The 21,432-nt window shown below is 39.5% G+C and overlaps 2 protein-coding genes across 3 annotated transcripts in view; both read left to right on the top strand.

The window, feature by feature from the left end:
- xpnpep2 (X-prolyl aminopeptidase (aminopeptidase P) 2, membrane-bound) overlaps window positions 1–21,432 on the top strand; it is a 96,262-nt gene that overhangs the window by 72,912 nt on the left and 1,918 nt on the right. For both annotated transcript variants that reach the window (XM_020592832.1, XM_020592841.1), the window contains exons 2-21: window positions 8,163–8,226; window positions 8,843–8,904; window positions 9,190–9,300; window positions 9,394–9,457; window positions 10,168–10,272; window positions 11,921–12,001; window positions 12,194–12,337; window positions 13,572–13,673; window positions 14,548–14,629; window positions 14,795–14,996; window positions 15,442–15,531; window positions 15,775–15,884; window positions 15,989–16,066; window positions 16,601–16,672; window positions 16,765–16,825; window positions 19,080–19,149; window positions 19,302–19,406; window positions 20,161–20,220; window positions 20,330–20,406; window positions 20,529–20,618. In XM_020592832.1, coding sequence (XP_020448488.1) covers window positions 8,178–8,226; window positions 8,843–8,904; window positions 9,190–9,300; window positions 9,394–9,457; window positions 10,168–10,272; window positions 11,921–12,001; window positions 12,194–12,337; window positions 13,572–13,673; window positions 14,548–14,629; window positions 14,795–14,996; window positions 15,442–15,531; window positions 15,775–15,884; window positions 15,989–16,066; window positions 16,601–16,672; window positions 16,765–16,825; window positions 19,080–19,149; window positions 19,302–19,406; window positions 20,161–20,220; window positions 20,330–20,406; window positions 20,529–20,618 — 1,815 coding nt within the window. In that variant the 5' untranslated portion in view covers window positions 8,163–8,177. The remainder of the gene's footprint in view (window positions 1–8,162; window positions 8,227–8,842; window positions 8,905–9,189; window positions 9,301–9,393; window positions 9,458–10,167; window positions 10,273–11,920; window positions 12,002–12,193; window positions 12,338–13,571; window positions 13,674–14,547; window positions 14,630–14,794; window positions 14,997–15,441; window positions 15,532–15,774; window positions 15,885–15,988; window positions 16,067–16,600; window positions 16,673–16,764; window positions 16,826–19,079; window positions 19,150–19,301; window positions 19,407–20,160; window positions 20,221–20,329; window positions 20,407–20,528; window positions 20,619–21,432) is intronic.
- Window positions 2,568–4,255, top strand: LOC109956051 (uncharacterized). Its single transcript, XM_020592854.1, has 2 exons — window positions 2,568–3,383; window positions 3,620–4,255. Exons 1-2 carry the CDS (start codon window positions 2,988–2,990, stop codon window positions 4,163–4,165), a joined length of 942 nt encoding a protein of 313 aa, XP_020448510.1. The 5' UTR covers window positions 2,568–2,987; the 3' UTR covers window positions 4,166–4,255.

Raw genomic sequence — 21,432 nt, forward strand, 5'->3', positions numbered from 1 at the left:
GGGGGGCTGCAGTGATGGTTGACTTTCTACAACTTTCTCCCATCTCCTGACTGCATCTCTGGAGCTCAGCCACAGTCATCTTTGGGTTCTTCTGTACCTCTCTCACCAAGGCTCTTCTCCCCCGATAGTTCAGTTTGGCCGGACGGCCAGCTCTAGGAAGGGTTCTGGTCGTCCCAAACGTCTTCCATTTAAGGATTATGGAGGCCACTGTGCTCTTAGGAACCTTAAGTGCAGCAGAATTTTTTTTTGTAACCTTGGCCAGATCTGTGCCTTGCCACAATTCTGTCTGTGAGCTCTTCAGGCAGTTCCTTTGACCTCATGATTCTCATTTGCTCTGACATGCAGTGTGAGCTGTAGGGTCTTATATAGACAGGTGTGTGGCTTTTCTAATCACGTCCAATCAGTATAATCAAACACAGCTGGACTCAAATGAAGGTGTAGAACCATCTCAGGGATGATCAGAAGAAATGGACAGCACCTAAGTTAAATATATGAGTGTCACAGCAAAGGGTCTGAATACTTATGACCATGTGATATTTCAGTTTTTCCTTTTTATTAAATCTGCAAAAATGTCAAAAATTCTGTTTTCCTGTCAATATGGGGTGCTGTGTGTACATTAATGAGGAAAAAAATGAACTTAAATGATTTTAGCATATGGCTGCAATATAACAAAGAGTGAAAAATTTAAGGGGGTCTGAATACTTTCCATACCCACTGTAAGTACAGTATCATCTTACAACTAAATGTAGCTACTGAGTTCTTACTTGATATTCAAAATGAATTTCTTAATAACAAAGAGACAGCAGGGTTCTCAGATGCATAAACAGTCACAGCCAGTTGTCACATTCTGTACAATGACAATATGAAATGGAACAAAAAGAATTCAATGCTGTGCACGTGGTGCACACAAATCGCTTATTTTGGTTATGTGGACCATTTCTCAGGACTATGTGAGTGTGTGCACACTGTGCTTGATTGGCACCGCCCTCACACTCCTGTTAGTTTTGTTGCACCTCATAACTTAATAGTACAAGGAGTCTAGTGGCTGCACATAATCAGCCATATACTGAAAACACCTGTGGGGACTTTGAAACTTAAGAAGCACAGTCTGCTTTCTCTCTGTGCAGTTTAATAATCAAAGGTGCACCTTGACTAACGTCTGTCATATTGTTATATAGTACAAAATTGTCAGCTTTATTTTATTGTATATAAATAGCAAAAAGACTGAAGTATGAAAATTACTGTATAGTACAAAGATCCTATTAGTAGGTATAATTGGAAATGTCGTACAAAAGACATAAAGAAACAGGTGTTTTATGTACTTTTTAAAAAGCTTTTTTTGTTTTTCACTCTTAAAAATATTGATCTGTTGTATTTCAGTGTGATGTTACTGGGAGTGTAGAGTGATGTCTGTCTTTGTGAAGTTTAATGAATTTTACAGTTAGGTGCATAATCTTTCTAGGGGAATGTTTCTGCTAAATACAACTCCTGCAGGATGGTCCAATTCTTTGCATTTGGACACAAATACACTCACAGATTACCATCACATCTTCTACCAACATGAATTTCTTTTTGGACAGCAGAGCACTTGCACCCCCAATTGGTTACTTGGAGTTATTGATCCAGAAACTGTGTTGGGGCTTTGTTGTCAGGCAAGTGACCAAGCGCGATCAATGTCGTCATCACTCCTGTCAAGCATTTACCGCTTTTAGTGCAGAAAAGATTGATGAGTGACAGTTTTGAACTTCCATCCAACTGGATTGAAATTCCTGATCCAGGTGGATGTTGGATTGGAGACAGAGTTTATAGTATAAAACATTTATGATGAGCAGAGGCGATTGTGATAGCAGCAAATATTTGAAGAGGGCTGAGTTACAAATGAGCATTTCAGCAGCAGCTTATCAGGAACATGGGTGACAAATGAAAGGAAAACACAACAAAGTGTTTCGGTATGGTGTTGGGACACCACATGCTGCCAGAACAGCGTCAGTGCACCTACAAGCTTCTGAACTCTACTGGAGGGATACACACTATCCTTCCAAAAGATATTCCCTCATCTGGTGTTTTGATGATGGTGGTGGAGATACTGTTTAACATGTCAGTTCAAAATCTCTCATTAGTGTTCAACTGGTTTGAGATCTGGTGACTGTGAAGGCCACAGCATCTGATTCACATCGTCATACTCATCAAACCATTCAGTGACCCCTTGTGCCCTGTGGATGGCACTGTCATCCAGGGTGAGATCACTCATTTATTCAGGTTTTTCCTTTAATTTGTCACCCGTCTGTGTGCTGCATGCAGAAGAGCATGTTTAACAGTGTAACTTGAGTTGTGTGCCCAACTCACAGGCCTGCACTTAATAAGAAAAGCAAGCTCCACTACATTATGCTGCAGAATGAGTTGAACATTCTCAGTGGACTCTGAATTTTTGCAATCCCTTGTGACCATCAAGAAAACAAACTATAGCGCCATTCATCTGTGAAAAAGCAAAACTTTCAGATTCACTCACCAGGATTCACAAAGCATTGATTTCTGATTATCGGAGCATTCAAGTTCAGGGTGTCCGCGGGGTTTTAAAAAGTATTAAAAAGTGATTAATCAAAATTGCCAAATTTAAGGCCATTAAAAAGTGTTTAATTTGGTTTAGAGGTATTATTTTTTAAAAATAGGTATTATTTTTTCAGACTATGGTGTCCTATTCTGATTGAAATTCTATCTGCTAAAATTTGCACTAGTTCGTTTAAATGTGGGCTTTAGCATATCGGGGCACATAATCAAAGATCCTCGTCTAGTCTCAACTTTGTATGTTTGATGCTGACGTCACATTCAGTGGTCGTTCGACATCTCAAATACTTTGCGCGCTCAGCTCAACTGGATAACCAACTGGCTAGCTTACATTGTTGACTAGTCCATCACCACCGCAAACTAGTGCCACAGTACAAGCCAACGTTTCGGCTTCAGGAACTACGTCTGACCTCCGGGTGACTATGGGCGCCACACCAACACTGCGTGCGGAGGCTCTCTGGTGTCTAAACACTGCAGTTAAACACCACTCATTGAACTCCAACGAAGGAATTGTGGAGCTGTTTAAAGAAATGTTTCCCAACTCTGACATCGCAAAGTCATTCACGTGTGGTAAAGACAAAACTGGGTACATCATCAGATTTGGATTAGCATCGTTCTTCAAAAAACAGCTTGTCGATGGCATCAACAAGGCTGGGCCATTTGTGTTGATGTTTGATGAGAGCCTCAATCAGGCGTCAAAGAAAAAACAGCTTGACATCCATATTCGATACTGGGAGGATGGCAGTCTCCAGTCCAGATACTTTGGATCTCAGTTTTTGGGACATGGAAGGGCCGACGATTTGTTGCATCACATCAAGGTAAGTTAATTCTATAACCTTATAGTTATAGAAATGTACTATTTGGCTCAAGTTTTGCTGTTGGAAAAAACACAAAATAATTTCATTGCTAAAATACCAACTAATGCTTGAAATCAAATGTGTATGCTGTAATGCTTCTCCTTAGCCCCAAGTGCCAAGCTTTGTGAATGTTGAGATCTATTTTACTGTATCTGAATGGTTATTTTTAACAGACTTTCTCCTTTGTTGATTCACAGGAATGTGTTACACAACTGAATATGAGGGAACTACTATCAGTTGGCATGGATGGCCCCAGTGTGAATTTCAAGTTGGTGGATCTTCTCCAGAAAGAGCATGCAGAGCTCTACGGAGGTGCTCAGGTTGTCACTGTTGGAAGCTGTGGACTTCACACCCTCCACAATGCTTTAAAGGCAGGCTTTACTATGTGGCAGTTGGAAAAACTTCTGCGAGCCATGCACTTCCTTTTTCATAATGTTCCTGCCAGGAGGGAAGACTTCACTAGCCTGACAGGGTCCTCCTGCTTTCCCTTACCATTTTGTGGCCATAGATGGGTTGAAAACGTTCCTGTGGCAGAGAGAGCAGTTGAAGTTTGGCCAGTGATTAAGACATATGTGGATGCTGCAGAGAAAAAGAGGGTCCCAGTCCCCTGCACAGCCTCATATGACACCATAGTAACAGCACAAAAAGATCCTTTCATTATTGCAAAACTCCAGTTCTTTCTGGCAATTGCAAGGACTTTCAACCCCTTCTTGACAAAGTTCTTCATTGCACATTTTATGTAGTTTGTTTTATTTTTATTCATGAAGTGAAATAAATATGTGCAATATGTGGTCAGCATCAGTGAGTCTCTAAATCTATTCTGTTGTGTATAGTGTTATATATGTCCAAATCTGCTTCAACATTAATAAGGTCGCTGATTAACACTTGAAACTCAGTGTCATGATGGTTTTAAAAAAAATCCAAAGGTAGTAAAAAAGGTATTAAAAGGTATTCAATTTAACTTAAGGATTGCTGTATATACCCTGAAGTTGTAACACTAACAGATGTCATCAGTTAAATGAACTGATTACGTTTCTTAACATTTCTTTGGGCCCCAAGACACCAGCCACTCCCATCAGCAGTTTACAGCCTTGGAGTCAGAGTTGCATAATCACTTGTACTGCTTGTCCAACAGGAATTAGGCAAACTAATCTATCTTTATGACCAGTGCTGGGTTTTATTGACCCATATGCAGTTTCCTATTACAGTGCATGCAACAGTAACAGATGGTGGCCAAACAATAGCACTGTAGTCCTCTCTTTGCAGTGCAAGTTACTTTGTTCCAAGGTCAAAGCAATAGGGAAGCTTCATGGAGCTCATTGTTGACTGTGGTTGCAAAACTAAGGCAAGTGGGACTGTAGTTAGATGAGGTGTATCTGTTATGTACCACCACTGAACTGATAGTAGATCATTTCAGAGGCACCGGTACTCTTTAAAAAGGGAATGCATTGCCATAACTGAGGCCTATCTGCAGAGAGAACCAGGATTTTACTTGAAGCAGGCTTATATTAGTGACAAGCTTCTATTTAATTCAATTTTACTGATTAATCTGTTTTATAAATACTGCATATGTTATAGTTTAGTATCCTTGAATTTCTTGTCTTTCCTTTTTGGGAAAGAATAACCTGTGCCTCTCAAGAGATGGAGTAAGCATAGCAGGAGGCGATGTAGACAGTGAAACCCGAGGCAGAGGTGTCACCCACCTCCTGTGTCTCATGTCTGTAGCATATTCTGCTTTACACCTTTCATCTTGTGTGTCGCTCCTCTGACTCCTAAAGAAAATTGTCTCTGGTTCTTAGTCCCATCAAAGTCTCTCCCAGGTTGCTGTCAAAGACTGCACTGCTGCTTGGCTGCTTTTACAAGCTGGTGACAAATGAATGGAAAATCCTGAAAAATTATAAAAAATCCAGGGGTCAGTGATTAATATGCATATTATTTTTTATGTGACATCATTTTTTTCTTTATTTTTCCAAAGCCAAAGGTGGTGTCTTTAGATATCTTCTGTGTCCAGTACGTTAAAAAAAGGTTGATCTTTTGCATTTTGGTTTAGTTTTCTTTTAATTTGCCACCCATCTGTAGTTACAGTGGTTTCTAACCTTTATTTATTCTTGATACGTCAGTGACATCAAGATATCTTTTGTAACAGAAGATAGTACACAAGATGATAGCAAGACCAGTAAGTCACTCAAAACAGTCATTGCACACCTGGGCACAACACTGTGCTTCAATCAATAACAGAAATGATTGTCCTAGCCTACCCTGACCCGTAATTCCTTCACGCCATAAAACCTGGTTCATGTAGGTCCGGGATGACTCAGTCTCAGTGAATGACTTGGCCAAGTTATAATTTGCATTTTAATATCACAGTGCTGTGCTGAATTGTGCAGAGACGGTTCCTTAGCTGTTTGTTTACACGCTACTCACTTGTTCAGTGGAATATTTGTATGAAGATGCGACGTGACAACTGCACTTGGCGCTGGGACAACAGACCCTTCTCTGGACTGTCCTCACACTGTTTACATAGCAAAAGAACTGATGAAAAATTGTTTGTGTGTCAGAACTGGCCCCTCTCTGGTTTGTTCTTAGCGCTGTGGAGATTGGAGATGTGTTTATGCTCGAGTCCCTCGGTGTTCACCTTGCTAGCGAGAGCGACTGGTGGCCAGTAGCAGATTGTTTTTTCTGGTTGTATAGTCTAAACATATCTTTGTCTCCCCATCCAGACTAAAATGGCATTTGTCCCTTTTGGTGAAATTGGACTATGTTATATTTAGAGGTGTTCCTAATATTCTGACCCTCTCATTATGTAGCTGGGGAGGACAAAAATATAGAGACACCTCTGAGTATAATGTAGTCCAGTACAACACCACCTTTAACTATAGCTTCAATAATAAACATATAATTGAATGTACACATTTATGACAATTTCACCAAAGACTGGAACATTTTGAGCTTCAAAAACACAGATGTTAAGGTGGAAGTGTTGCATTTAAGGACATATAGTTGTACAGCTGTGCCTAATAAAGTGGCCTGTCGGTGTATATCAGCGATGTTATATTCAGGATTAGTCTGAAGGTGTGCCAGGTTTTGAAGTTACGATCAAAGCCAATGGATCCCAATACACCATAGAGGTGTTGCCCAAAAAATGTATTCAAATCAGCTAAGTGCAGTGTCAGTAAATCACAAGCAGTATGTGCATAAATCTGGTGCACCAGTTTAATGATCCTGCAGTAGTAAACAGCTCTGAAGCTCCATAGAGGCTTTGCAGTGGCTGTGCACTGAATCACTGGCCAGTGACAGAGTCTTGTCTGTTTACATAACAACAATAATAATCTTTATTTGTTGTGCTTCCCACACACTGAAGCAAATGAAGTAAAATACATTAATGGAACAGTTTAACATTTGGGGAAATTCAGTTATGTCCGTTGAAGCCTAGACTTTGTTACATGAGAAGATTGACACCACTGTTTGGATGCTAACTATGATGTCATCAGCCAGTCAGTGTAGCTTAGCTTAGCATAAAGACTGGAAATGGGGTGAACACCTAGCCGAGCTCTGTCTGAATGTATAATCCAGACACAGGTGGTGATCAGGAGTTTCTTCAGTGACCACAAGACTTCAGAAAGTTACTGCACCTGACCAAGAAATAGTTACCCCACACAACTCCCCATAAAACATCAGATGCTTGGTTTTACATTTTTTAAACAGTTTTTCTGCTGATAAAACAGAAGACGGCCACATAACTGTAGTTATGGCAGCAATGGAGTATAACATGTAAATGACTGGGCCTTAGGTGGTGGTGGTAATTACGTTGTGCCACCCTCATACAGAACCAGCTGGTTCTCCATGTTTCCAGTCTTTGAGCTGTTCTAACCTGCTGCTGACGGTGGCTCTGTATTCATAAACCGGTATGAGATTGGCATTGATTTTCTCATCTAATTATTGGCAAGAAAGCAAATAAGTGTGTCACCCTGAATGTCAAACTGTCCTTTTAAACAGAACCAGAATAAAGGACATAAAACAATTTCCAGTAAAATAAAAATGTTTTATTGCTGCTGTAATAAAATTGTATTAATCAGACTCTTCATCTCCTAAACCTCTTCTTTCTTTAAGTAAACTTCCATTATATATTTGGCTTTTATACAAGGATTTAAAAATAGACTGCACAGATGTTTTCCAATAAGATTACAAGGACTTGACTATGATCTGTGGATCTGCAGACAGTGAAAACATTTGTCCACAAACACTCTCCAGTCACTCATGTTCTGCATGCAAACACTGCTTAATGTAATGCAAAACTGGTATGTCTCCTGTTATCAGTACAAATAATTGCTTTTATTCAGTCAAACACATGCTGCTGTAGATTGTTGGGCGTATTAGTGGGCATCCCTAACGTTTAGCTCCTGAGTTGCATCATGTTACAATAACAAGGTTGAACAATTCACTCAGAGGCTGGGAATAAATGCATGGGTAGTCGTAGTGGCTTGAAACATTGAATTTCAGGTCAGTTTTTCAATGACAAATGTTTCTGAGCACCAAGTTCCACCTCCACAGCCACTGCACATGATTCCAATCAGAGAGCTGCAGGGAGAGGAGATAGTGAGCTGTGACGGAGGAGGAGGAGAGAGAGGACAGTCATGCAGTTACTAGCAGATACCCACACACACTTTCTCACATACGCTGCATGCACTTCAGAGGACCTGCTTTGTAGCCGCTCTGTGTGTGTGGCTCTGTTCCCCGCAGGCATAAGGTGCCAAGATGCCGTCCCTTGGCTGGCTGCTGGCTCTGTCTCTTGCAGCGCTGACAGGTAAAAAGTTCCTCTTTATCTTCACGGGTCTGTCTGCAGACTTTTATTAAACTACTGTGATAATCAATAGTTCTATTTGTGTACAGTGATGTGTAAAATGTAAAAACTGATTATATGTAATTCGAGCATCGTCATAAACTGTGTTTTGCAATTTAAATCAGTTTCATTGCATGTATTTAAAATGCTATGTCACACTCATGAAAACACTTGTAGTTTGCAAAGGGGTCCCAGGAAATTGCCATCTACTCTCTCCATGCCTGTTTGTTTACTCATTGCCTAAAATTAGCCCCTCTTTATACCTCTGTCTTTTCTCATGTTGAACAGATCATCCGTGCAGATGGACATGATTAAATTACACACTCTTGATTGTGTAACTCTTATTGCACTGTTCTTTCTTGTGCGTACTCTGTGTAGAGTTTTTGTCCTTATTAATCCTGAGGCACATTGATTCCACAGATTGCTCTGACATTCAGGGAGTCTAAGAAAATTAAACATGATGAATAAAAAAAAAAGGCAGCGTGGGCATACGCTATTCTGAAAATGTGCTTATGTAGCTCAGCTAAGTCACTCCTTTGTGTTACTTTTCAAGGTCTTTTACTGCCATTTCTCATTTCAGGAAACGCTATTGGCGCTGCTGCAGATGAGCAAACGGAGAGGAACTGCTCACTATCCCCACCGGTAGGATCAGCTTGTGAATGGAAGCACTCCCCATTGACTTTACAGATGAAATTAAAGGAAATGTGTCATAAAATTAACCTCACATATTGAGCTCTCCTTATGAAATATGTGGCATGAAGTTTGTACATTTGCAGTTAATGATTGCTACACTTGTATTACAGTTAATGATTACAGTGGGAGATCCAGAAAGAGATGAATCAGCAGTTCCTCAGGTTTTATTTAAGGCTGATGACTTTTCACACTCTGTCTCTCTCTCAATTTGTGTGTGTGTGTGTGTGTTTACAGTACCTTCCCAGCACAGCAGTAAATACCACTCTCCAGCTGCAGGAGTTACGAGAACGAATGCTTCCCCTGAATATCTCTGCATACATTATCCCTGGCACTGATGCTCACCTGGTACATCAGCTGTCCATCATAATTAATTCACCTGAGTTAAAACCTGGTGTGTGTGTATATGAGTGCATGTAACCTACTTTGTTTCTCTGTCAGAGTGAGTATATTGCACAGCGTGATGCCAGAGTGGCCTTCATGACCGGCTTTACAGGCTCTGCAGGTAAGATGCTTTTCTACTTCCTCCTGTTCATCCTCATCATTGTGCTCCTCCTCCTCCTCCTCCTCCATATGACTCAGCTCCCCACGTCTGAATACTGTGGTCATGCAGCTCCTCTACTTTCATCCCACATACTCGCTATACAGCTTGTGTCTCGTTCATTTGGTTTCATTGTTTTCACTCACTGTAACATTGCATCCTCCCATTCAACTGTGCTCTTCTTTATAGAGTAACTTGGCCATTAAATCATAAGATCTGTTTTCATGCAACAGTGGTCAACAGAATTAATGACCATGCTTATTTCTATACTCAGCTTTTGCATGGATGAGAGAATAAATCCAATTCTGTAAGGTTCTGTTTACAGCAGGCCAAACCGACACCAAACTCCATTAAAAAAAGTCAAATTTCTGGAAGAATCAGATGTACAAGGTTTAGCTTCTGAGACATACTGATGCTATTTAAATTGATTTTTTTCATGTGGGGGTACAACAGTGGAATGATAATGTAACCAGTGATTATATACCCACCACACATCACCAGGTTGAAATCTCCTCAGTGTCTCTTCTTGTGTTTCCCCACACTCACACACATTTTTCACCATTAGTTGGCCCATTGCACATTGGTCTAAGTCCACTCTGACATTTATAGTCATTTGTAATTCACTGTCACTGCTGCCTTCTCCATAACACAGCTGCTGTCATGCCTCTCCCCAGGCACCGCCATAGTTACTCAGGCCAAGGCCGCTCTGTGGACAGACAGCCGCTACTGGATTCAGGCTGAGAGACAGTTGGACTGCAACTGGGAGCTGGAAAAAGACGGTATGTTTGGGGTGATTGCTATTTACACGTGTAACAACAGCTGCAGTACACATGGACTTCAATCAAGTATTTTTAGTTTTGGAAATCTAGTTTAAAAATAGCCTGACAAATGTGAGTCCCATTTATAGTATCACAGGCTTTACATGATGAAAAATAGCAAACTCCAGTCAGGAACATATCATGCCGACGGTGCAGTAAACTTAACACACAGGAGGTTTAATTTTAGTTCAAACAGCAGCTTTCAGTTTATGACTTGCTTCAGAGATTATCAGCAATCAGAGATGTGCATGTTGGCGAAGAGAGCTGAAAAGCACCGCGGCTTAGGAAACCACCTGCAAACTGACAAAACACAAGCAATGAAGAAAATATTTATTCAACTTTTGGCAACACACAGGTAGAAATAAGAAACACTGCAAATGCAAAAAACACAAGCAAACTAAGAAACAAGTTCACCAATTTGACACGTACAGCATAAAGAAATGCTGTGCAACTGCAGAAAAGCTGCAAGTCATACTGTACATAAAACATTAGGAGCTTCCTGTGAAACTGAGCAGTAATATCAGTGATACTGTATATGAAAATGAGCAAGGTTTTAACATTCTGAAAGCCTTCAGATATTATTGCAGATGCTGAGTATACAGTACCTAGTGTTTTCCTTAGTGTATTAGTTCACTGTGTATGAATCTGCAGCTGAAAATAGCCCCCAACAAATACACAGTTCATTTCTGTTTCAGTAATGTTTGTTTAAAAAAAACTAGTGTCCAGTTGTTTTTTTTTTAAATGAAAGTTTATTTTGTGACCTATTTTCAAAGACTTACATTTTTACTAAGAGCGGCTGGGTTGTTGGCTGGGAGCTGCCGTGCAGACTGGGTAGTACTGAGACATGGTCTCCCCCATCGTTTTGGTGTTTTCATGACATTTATTGACAAGAAGAAAGATACAGAAAAACACCAGTGTGTTGAGCTCTTTCAGCTACTAATCTGTAATGTTGACAGCTTTGACACAACTTCTGCCTTTGCTGGAATTTCACAGTATATCTCTCACTGCGGCATTATGTTTTCGGATTGTCTGTTTGTACAAATCCGTCCCATTCTTGTGAACGTGATAGTTCAGGAAGGGGTTTCTTCTAATTTGGCACAAACATCCACTTGGACTCAAACACAATGTGACAAAGCTCTCTTATCAGTTCTCTGTACTCCTCTGTAAAAATAGCCTCAATGTGACAACAGAATGTTTCTCACTTGAAAGCATTCGCTAGAATTGTACATGTCAGCATGGTGATAACTTTCATTTTGCCAAAAAATACACTTAATATCTTTTGGTTAATTCCTTCAGTCTTTGTATTACTTGATTTTACCCAGACGTGCATGTAAACTGTGACTTGACTGGTTGGCAACGGTGGTAATCTAGTTTAATTTAAAACGGTTTCTAGCAATATGAGTCACTTGTAACAGAATAGGTTTTCTCTCTGTGTGTAATTGTAATCATTCATATATTTGCATGCAAGTCATTGCCCTAAGTTATTTATTTCACCTTTAAATATTGCCATGATGTTTTTCACATTATTCACAACAGGTAGGCTAGCTGGATTTTTTCTGGGACTTACTGTAAAGTCAGTAATAACTTTGTCATGTGTGATGTTTTCCAGTGTCCAGTATGGCAAAGTGGCTCATCTCCGAAGTCCCACCAGGCGGCAAGATCGGCTTCGACCCGTTCCTCTTCTCCCTCAGTGCGTCTCTGTTCTCTACTCCTCTTGTCAGTCCAGATTAACGTCAATAAATTGCTCGCCCAAGTAGAAGGAAAATTATTGATGGAGCCTCCAGATGTCACGCAGACAGTTTACTTGTGACCGATTTGGTTCGGTGTGTGTGTGTGTGTGTGTGTGTGTGTGTGTGTGATTGGCTGCAATTTCCTCCATTAGATATGCAGGAGACCTACAGCGACAGTCTGGAGTCAAGCAATCGCAGCCTCGAGTCCATCCCTGATAACCTGGTCGACCAAGTGTGGAAGGAAAGACCACCCATCCAGCCTGATGGCCTCACACATCTGCCCAACAGAATCATAGGCAGGTTTCCTTATGTGTGTCTATGTATGTTCTTGTACTTGTTACATAGTGAGGACCCAAAAAGGATTTTTGCTACAGATCAAGGACATTTTGGGAAAGTGAGGATGTTTAAGCCGGTCCTTACGTTTTGAAACAGTTTTTTAAGGGTTAAGACTTGGTTTTAGGGTTCAGGTTAGAATGAGGTTTAGGTTAGGGTTAATGGAAGGGTTATGGTTAGGCATTTAGTTCTGATGGTTAAGTGTTAGGGTAAGAGGCTAAGGATTGCATTATGCCAATGACTATCCTCACAAAGATAGGAGTGTGTCTGTGTGTCATAAAGAGCCTGTTTATGTCTTTATGGCTGGCAGACAGATCAAATACAACCTTAGAGGGAATGGAAAAGCTTCCACATAAGGAAGTTGTCTGGATGCCCATGGGCTTTAATAGTGTTTATGGCTGGAGAATAGATATGTGGAACTGAAGAGCATCATAAACCTAATGGTGTGTGTATAGATTTGATTGCAACCTGGAAAAAAAAAACATTCCATTAAAGGTTTTAAGTAAAGCTTTTATAAATGCTGTCTGATAATGTCTGATATGAGAGCACGCTTTTATATTTGCTGACTGTCTGGGTCGAGTCTGTGAAGTGATGAGTAGTTTGCAGACAACAGAAATGATAAGCGCTACAGTAAGTTACTGGAGCAGCACTGCTGTTTGTCTGCACTTAATAGCAATTGTCGCTTTTACGGAGGGCACTGCTGTTTACAGCTACTATTTACTGAGGGTTCTCTCAGGTCTGTGAAGCATTTAAGGCATCTTTCAGTTAATTTCCACAACTTTACTCTTTAGATTCTCTCACTACTCTCACCAGCCTTGTTTTCAGCTCCAACATGCAGCTGTTTCAAGGAACAGCACTCTGATGAGCTCTGTGTGCTACCAGCCCAGCGCCAAATGGCAAGTCATAGACTAGTGAAGGTTATGGAACGAGCAAGATATTTCCCCTCAGAGGTTGATGGTGATCATAAAAGATAACAGGAGAAACAATACTGGGCTTCAATTCATTGAGGGGACATAAACACGACTCCACATGATAATATTGCTGTGTGTCTGCTGGATGTGTAAACAGTGTCAGTGTTGTCAGCTTGTGGCTCCTCTAATAATGTAAAAAAAAATAAATTGCCACAGTTTTAATAGAAATCCACATGAAGATACAGAACAAAGCTTTAACTTTAAAGTGAAATGTGTATGTTTGCAGAAAGGTCCTGGCAGATCAAGGTGAAGGACATACGGAGCCAGATGCAGGACAGTCCATACACACCCACTGCTCTTCTGCTTTCAGCTCTGGATGAAACGGCTTGTAAGTGACTGCTGATCACAGCTGAATTCGCGGAAAAGGCATCTGACATCATGTAAATAGATTCCAGGCAGTTATGAATGTATTTATTTCAGTTCATAACAACTAGAGGATTTTGATTATGAACTGAATAAAAATGTTTTATTTAACACAAATGTGCAGAAGTACATCTACAGTACTGTTAAGATCAATGCAAAAAGAAGATCAGATGATTTTAAACAAAATATTTATAATGCTGCCTTTAGAAAAGGTGGTTCAAAACAAACATGCTTAAGTTATCACCAGTAAATCACTAATATGTCAGACCACTAAAGATTTGAAAATAAAAAAAAAACATGGATGGTATTAAAAGAAAGGATAAAGAACAGGATAAAGTAAAAAGGTTCCTTTCCCAGCACTTTTGTAGGACACGTGGTGTCTGCAGGACACAAGAATTTGCTTTGCTGACTGGCTCTACAGTATACACACAAAAAAAAAAGCAACCAAACATTTTAGCACAGAACTGGAGCCTGAAGAGTTAAAGTCTGATTTGAAGGATTGTGATCTGTTAGTACTGGTGTAAGTAACTAATAATAACTAATAATCAGGTTATGAAGCATGTTTTTAGAAGTGTACATCATTTTGCAAATGAACATTGAATTATTCAGAAACATCTTCATTAATACACACAGATGGAGCGCTGGGCTTGAGACCTTCCCTGACTTTGATTTCAGAATTAGTGAGTCTGTTTTTAATGACAGAGACAAAAAAAAAATCATAGACCTGGGCACAAAGATCAGACACAAGTAGTGCGTCTTGGCTCAAGTGGATCTAGAAGATAATATAAATGAAGGTGCAAGCTGCTGCTGATAGTCAGGGCTGGTGTTTTGTTTTTTAGGGCTGTTCAATATGCGCGGCAACGACATCCCATACAATCCTTTCTTCTACTCCTACACACTGCTGACGATGGATGAGATCTGGTAAGTCCATTTCTCAGGGATTACATGGGATTCTTTTCAAATTTTCTCCCTGTATCACTGGTCCTGTCATTGTCATCACATACGTATGCTGCAAAAGAAAAACATGTAGCATTTTCTTCTTTTCTGTACCTCTTTGTGCACTTTCCCTTCTACCAAATCTACCAGGCTCTTCCTCCACATGGACAGAGTGACAGAGGAGTTAAAGGTGTATCTGAACGCCTCCTGTGAAGGTCCTCTCTGTGTGCAGCTAAAAAATTACGACACTGTCCGTGATCATTTAAAGACGTATGTGGCCCAACCTGGTGTTAAAGTGTGGATCAGCACAGGGTACACAAACTACGCACTTTATGAGGTCATTACACCAGAGGTATGCAACTGTTTCATTTCCTAATATAGTGTACTGTATCATTTCATCTTCTGTTATGATTTTTTTGTATATACATACATACATACATATAGAAGTGTGACAAATGAAAGGAAAACCCAACATAAAGTGTCTCAGTAAGGTCTTGGCCACGTCTCTGAACTCTACTGGAGGGATGAACAGTATTCCTCCAAAAGATTTTCCCTCATCTGGTGTTTTGATGATGGTGGTGGAGACGCTGTCAATCCAAAATCTCCCATAGGTGTTCAACTGGTTTGAGATCTGGTGACTGTGAAGGCCATAGCATGTGATTCCCTTCACCCCTCATGACCTATGGATGGGGGCACTGTCATCCTGGAAGAGACCGATCATTTATTCAGGTTTTCCTTTAACCTGTCACCTGTGTGTACATACATTACAATGACATGATTGTTTGATATGTTTGTAGGAGAAACTAATGACAAGCTTCTACTCTCCTGTGCTGGAGACTAAAGCCGTGAAAGATGAGACTGAACAACGGATCTTGAGAGATGCTCATGTATGTCATCCACATCCAGACATACTCAGGTTATATACAAAAACACCACCATTGTGTGAATAAATAAAAAAGCTTCTTCTTGTTAATAATAAAGCTTTCATTTTGCTCAATTAGATACAACTATAGCACCTTTTGTGTAGGTTAATGCAGCTCAAAGTGCTTTACAAATTACTGATAAGCTGATGGTAAGACACAACAAGTGTGGACAATCTGAGACTAAAGTACCTGACTGGTTCTGTGCAGGTGAGGGATGCAGTCGCAGTCATCCAGCTGCTAATGCGGCTGGAGAAGGCCGTGCCTGAGGGGAAGGAGACTGAACTGACGGCTGCACAATATGTCAATGAGTGTCGTCGGTAAGGGTGCATGTGAATAAAGGAGACATGATAGCGTCTGATTTCCTGCTACTTTATTTGAAGTTACAAATATAATTACAGTTACAATTTCTTCACTGTTTCAGCCAACAGAAGGACAACAGAGGCCCAAGCTTCGAGACCATCTCTGCTAGTGGACCCAATGCTGCGCTCGCACATTACAGGTACGATTCTTCTCAGTAACATCTGTATCTACAGGTCAAAAAAGTGTTGAAGTCAGTACCCTCCAAAAAATGTAATTGACAAAGGTCTTATGTTTTCTTTCCTGCCTTAGATAATACCGTTAGTCATGAATTTTCTTTGTATTTGTTTTAGCAGAAATGTAAATGAGCTAAAATGATTTAATTGGTTAATCCACCCCTCCCTTTTTCTGTCAGTTCTCTGGCTCCAGCTCATGCAAATGGATTAATCATATACCTAAGAACAATTGTCAGACACAGCTGGGGAGAATGGGCAAAGACATGATATTAATTTTTGTTAAATTGATAATTGTAGTCCTCCATGTATGACTGAAAAGGTGCTAAATTTCATTCTATGTGGTATTAAAAGGGTCTTGAAAAGTCTTAGATGCAGTTTGGTCAACACTGCTGAAACCCTGTTACTGGTTGTCATATCCCCCTCTCTCTCCACTGGGCGCTGTATAACCACCATCACATGGGTGTAGTGTTATTGTTATTTCCTGTTTTTCTGCACCGTAGCCCAACAGAAGAAACCAGCAGGAGGTTGACAGTTGATGAGATGTATCTGATCGACTCTGGTGGCCAGTATTTGTGAGTAAAACCACACTCTGCTCACATACTTCCAGTTTCATCTCATGTCACTTGCAGTTCAAATTAATCATTCAGTCTCTCCCTACGGTCAGAGATGGGACCACTGACATCACTCGGACAGTTCACTGGGGAACCCCCACATCCATGCAGAAGGTAAAGGTTTTATTTGTAATACTGAAAATGTGAATGTTTGAAATGGATATTTACATGTTCAGTATTTACATGTCAAAACCAAACAGAGGCCCAATCATCCAGACTGCAGTCACACAGTGGAGCTTTTCTTTACCTCTCCTCAGCCATGAAAAATATTTCCATTTTCTTTATTAACATAAGATAAGATAGCACTTTATTGGAAAATATGTATTACAGCAGCACAAGAACAAACAGGCCACATAAAGAAGGAGCAAATATAAATAAAAGACTGAAAAATGGAGGAAACCGCCCATAAATCAGAATTAAATTAAAGATTAAAAAGAAGTAAACAGTAAGCAGAGAACAAACTGCAAAAATGAAATAAAAAGTTCTATGCAGTATTCTACATACAGTATTGTTCAAAATAATAGCAGTACAATGTGACTAACCAGAATAATCCAGGTTTTTAGTATATTTTTTATTGCTACATGGCAAACAAGTTACCAGTAGGTGCAGTAGATTCTCAGAAAGCAAACAAGACCCAGCATTCATGATATGCACGCTCTTAAGGCTGTGAAATTGGGCAATTAGTTGAAAGGGGTGTGTTCAAAAAAATAGCAGTGTCTGCCGTTGACTGTACAAACACAAAACTATGTTGTACAAACGTTTTTGTTTCTAGGATTTAGCAATCCTGTGAATCACTAAACTAATATTTAGTTGTATGACCACAGTTTGTTATAACTGCTTCACATCTGTGTGGCATGGAGTCAACCAACTTGTGGCACCTTTCAGCTGTTATTACACTCCATGATTCTTTAACAACATTCCACAATTCATTTACATGTCTTGGTTTTGCTTCAGAAACAGCATTTTTGATATCACCCCACAAGTTCTCGATTGGATTAAGGTCCGGGGATTGGGCTGGCCACTCCATAACATTAATTTTGTTGGTTTGGAACCAAGACTTTGCTCGTTTACTAGTGTGTTTGGGGTCATTGTCTTGTTGAAACAACCATTTCAAGGGCATGTCCTCTTCAGCATAAGGCAACATGACCTCTTCAAGTATTTTGACATATGCAAACTGATCCATGATCCCTGGTATGCGATAAATAGGCCCAACACCATAGTAGGAGAAACATGCCCATATCATGATGCTTGCACCACCATGCTTCACTGTCTTCACTGTGTACTGTGGCTTGAATTCAGAGTTTGGGGGTCATCTCACAAACTGTCTGTGGCCCTTGGACCCAAAAAGAACAATTTTACTCTCATCAGTCCACAAAATGTTCCTCCATTTCTCTTTAGGCCAGTTGATGTGTTCTTTGGCAAATTGTAACCTCTTCTGCACGTGCCTTTTTTTTAACAGAGGGACTTTGCGGGGGATTCTTGAAAATAGATTAGCTTCACACAGACGTCTTCTAACTGTCACAGTACTTACAGGTAACTCCAGACTGTCTTTGATCATCCTGGAGCTGATCATTGGCTGGGCCTTTGCCATTCTGGTTATTCTTCGATCCATTTTGATGGTTGTCTTCCGTTTTCTTCCACGTCTCTCTGGTTTTGCTCTCCATTTTAAGGCATTGGAGATCATTTTAGCTGAACAGCCTATAATTTTTTGCACCTCTTTATAGGTTTTCCCCTCTCCAATCAACTTTTTAATCAAAGTACGCTGTTCTTCTGAACAATGTCTTGAACGACCCATTTTCCTCAGGCTTTCAAATGCATGTTCAACAAGTGCTGGCTTCATCCTTAAATAGGGGCCACCTGATTCACACCTGTTATTTCACAAAATTGATGACCTCACTGATTGAATGCCACACTGCTATTTTTTTGAACACACCCCTTTCAACTAATTGCCCAATTTCACAGCCTTAAGAGCGTGCATATCATGAATGCTGGGTCTTGTTTGCTTTCTGAGAATCTACTGCACCTACTGGTAACTTGTTTGCCATGTAGCAATAAAAAATATACTAAAAACCTGGATTATTCTGGTTAGTCACATTGTACTGCTATTATTTTGAACAATACTGTAAATGTGCTTAATGTGCAACAATGATGTATGATGCAGCTCCTCTTTAATATAGTAAAGTACAATATAATATGTATACAATTGTGACTATAGGATAACAAAATATACAGTAATACATATTGGTATGGTATGATATATAAAAAGTGGCATAACATGCATTGTCATATAAAGTAACTAAAGCAGCTAAAGTTTTTGACAAAACAAAATCCAAAATCCCTGTCATTAACCATGTGTCTCACTTCACAGGAGGCCTTCACTCGAGTGCTCATGGGAAACATTGAGATATCTCGAACCATATTTCCCTCAGGGACAAGAGGTTGGAATCATAAATATTAGACATGCATTGACCTTTCCATATTTCACCACTAGAGAGTCCTGTTTCTCAGCTTGTCATCATTTTTGAGTGGTTGTGTTACTGCAGCATTACCTTTGACTGGAGCTCTCGATGTGGATTTTGTGTATAAACAGGCATAAACATGGAGCTGCTGGGTCGCCGGGCATTGTGGGAGGTGGGCTTGAACTACGGCCACGGCACGGGTCATGGTATTGGAAACTACTTTGGAGTTCATGAGTGTACGGTCCCTATTTATTTCCTATATGTTCTTCTAATTGTACAACCCCAGTTTGAAATCTTTACTCGTATTCAGTAGTGAAATATTTATTTACTGTACTAATAAAAACAATGTAACGCTAAAACAGACTCGACTAAAACAGAATTCAAAGACAGATATTAGTGCAGATTATTTCCCCCAATTACCTGATTAATCATTTGTCCAGTTGTAGTGGAAAAAGTCTCCCAGAGCCCACAGTGATGTTTTTAAACAACTTGTTTTGTATCTCTAACAATTCAAATTGGAAACCAGTTTATCATAATATAAAACAGAGAGAAGCAGCAAATTGTCACTGGGGAATCTGTGGCCAGAGAGTGTTTAGTGTTTTCATTAAAAAAAAAAAAAAGTCACTTTGTTTTACTTTCATTTCAGTAGATTCTGATTAATCAACTAATCCATGAAATGACTTTCCAGATTTTAGGTCCCAAGGACTTTATATGACCCAAAAACAATAACTTGATCACAAAAAACAATCACACTAATAAAAAACTCAGTTGTAAAATACTGTAGATATTCCTGAAAAGGGGATGTAGAACACAATAAGACACTATTTAAAAAGTTTTCTAGAAAAATTCAATAGACCCTACTGATTCATAGGAGGTTACAGTGACTGGGAAGTAAAAGTGAATATACACAAAGTGTTTTTAAGGTTTGTTTTCATTTTTTCTGTGATATAATTTGTATTTTAATCACATAATATTACAATATTTTTGCAGGGCCAGTTGGCTTTCAGAGCAACAACATTCCTTTCACAACAGGCATGTTCACGTCTATAGGTGAGATTTATAAAAGATATTATTCCATTTTAGAGGAAGCTAATGTCACTTTTCTCTGCTCAGATGTTGAATGTGGAGAAACACCTAACTGAGGATGGTTTTGTCTTAGAACCTGGATACTACAAGGACAATGACTTTGGGATCCGCATTGAAGATATAGCCGTGACTGTCCCTGTCCAAACAAAGGTAGACTGTTCACTGAAAATCCAGACCATCATATTCTTTATTTGGACTTGATCTTGTCAAACTGCAGTAGTTACGGTACTTTATGAATATCATCTGGCTCCATGTGTTTTTCTTTCCCTCAGTATGGTCATAACTACCTGACTTTTGACACAGTGTCACTGGTTCCATATGACAAAAAACTGATTGACACTTCTCTCCTCAGACCAGAACAGGTGAGAAATAGTATCTGATCGCTTTATCCATTTCTTAAATTTGTTTTTTTTTAGGAATACTGTATTTTGAGAATTTGCTGGAAATCCACCATACTTTTATTTTGTTTAAAGGAGGTAGTAAAAAGTGCTTACTGCATTAAATAAAGGCCTGGTGCCAAGCTCTAGTGCAAGTTTACTTCCTCAAAGATAAAATCAGTTTTGTCGTCAAATTTGTAAATACCCTTGGGTATACAGGAAGTGACATTATTTAAAAGCACTGGTTTCCTCTTAAAATCCCCCTTTTACACTTCATGTATAATCTTCTTTGTAGCTCTGACATCAAAACACACTCTAAGAAAACACAGCCATGTGTGAAATATAAATTTTGTCTTTTGTTTCCATTTTATCTGACAAGGAAATATGAGATGTGGGTTTGTAATTTTTCTTCAGCTTCAATTTATATGTAGCACACGTCACCCAGAAAGGTAATACAACAGTAATAACAGAATTACAGTAAGATCAATGGTGGAAAATAACTATTTAAATTTACTAAAATACTGTGCAGGTTTGAGCTACTTGTACTTATGAGTATTCACAGTACTTATGAGTACTGAGCATTTCCATTTTATGTTTCTGTCTATTCTACTCCACCGCATTTCAGAGGTAGCTGTTGTACTTTTTACCATACTGTATTCATCCTACAGCTTGTTAACCTCTAAACCTCTCCCGTGGTTCTATATAAAAACTGTCCCATGCCCAAAGAGGTAAAAGTAAATACATAAGTTAGATAGACATAACCTTATTTTTAATTCTCTCCAACCCCATTACCCTATAT

This window comes from Monopterus albus, unplaced genomic scaffold, assembly GCF_001952655.1.
Source record: "Monopterus albus unplaced genomic scaffold, M_albus_1.0 scaffold2.1, whole genome shotgun sequence".
In the NCBI taxonomy this organism is placed as follows: Eukaryota; Metazoa; Chordata; class Actinopteri; order Synbranchiformes; family Synbranchidae; genus Monopterus; species Monopterus albus.

Bases quoted from the DNA above. Each gene is read 5' to 3' on its own strand.
- LOC109956051 (XM_020592854.1), top strand. From the start codon at position 2,988: ATGGGCGCCACACCAACACTGCGTGCGGAGGCTCTCTGGTGTCTAAAC. The intron at 3,384-3,619 runs GTAAGTTAATTC...GTTGATTCACAG, and splicing joins ATTTGTTGCATCACATCAAG to GAATGTGTTACACAACTGAA.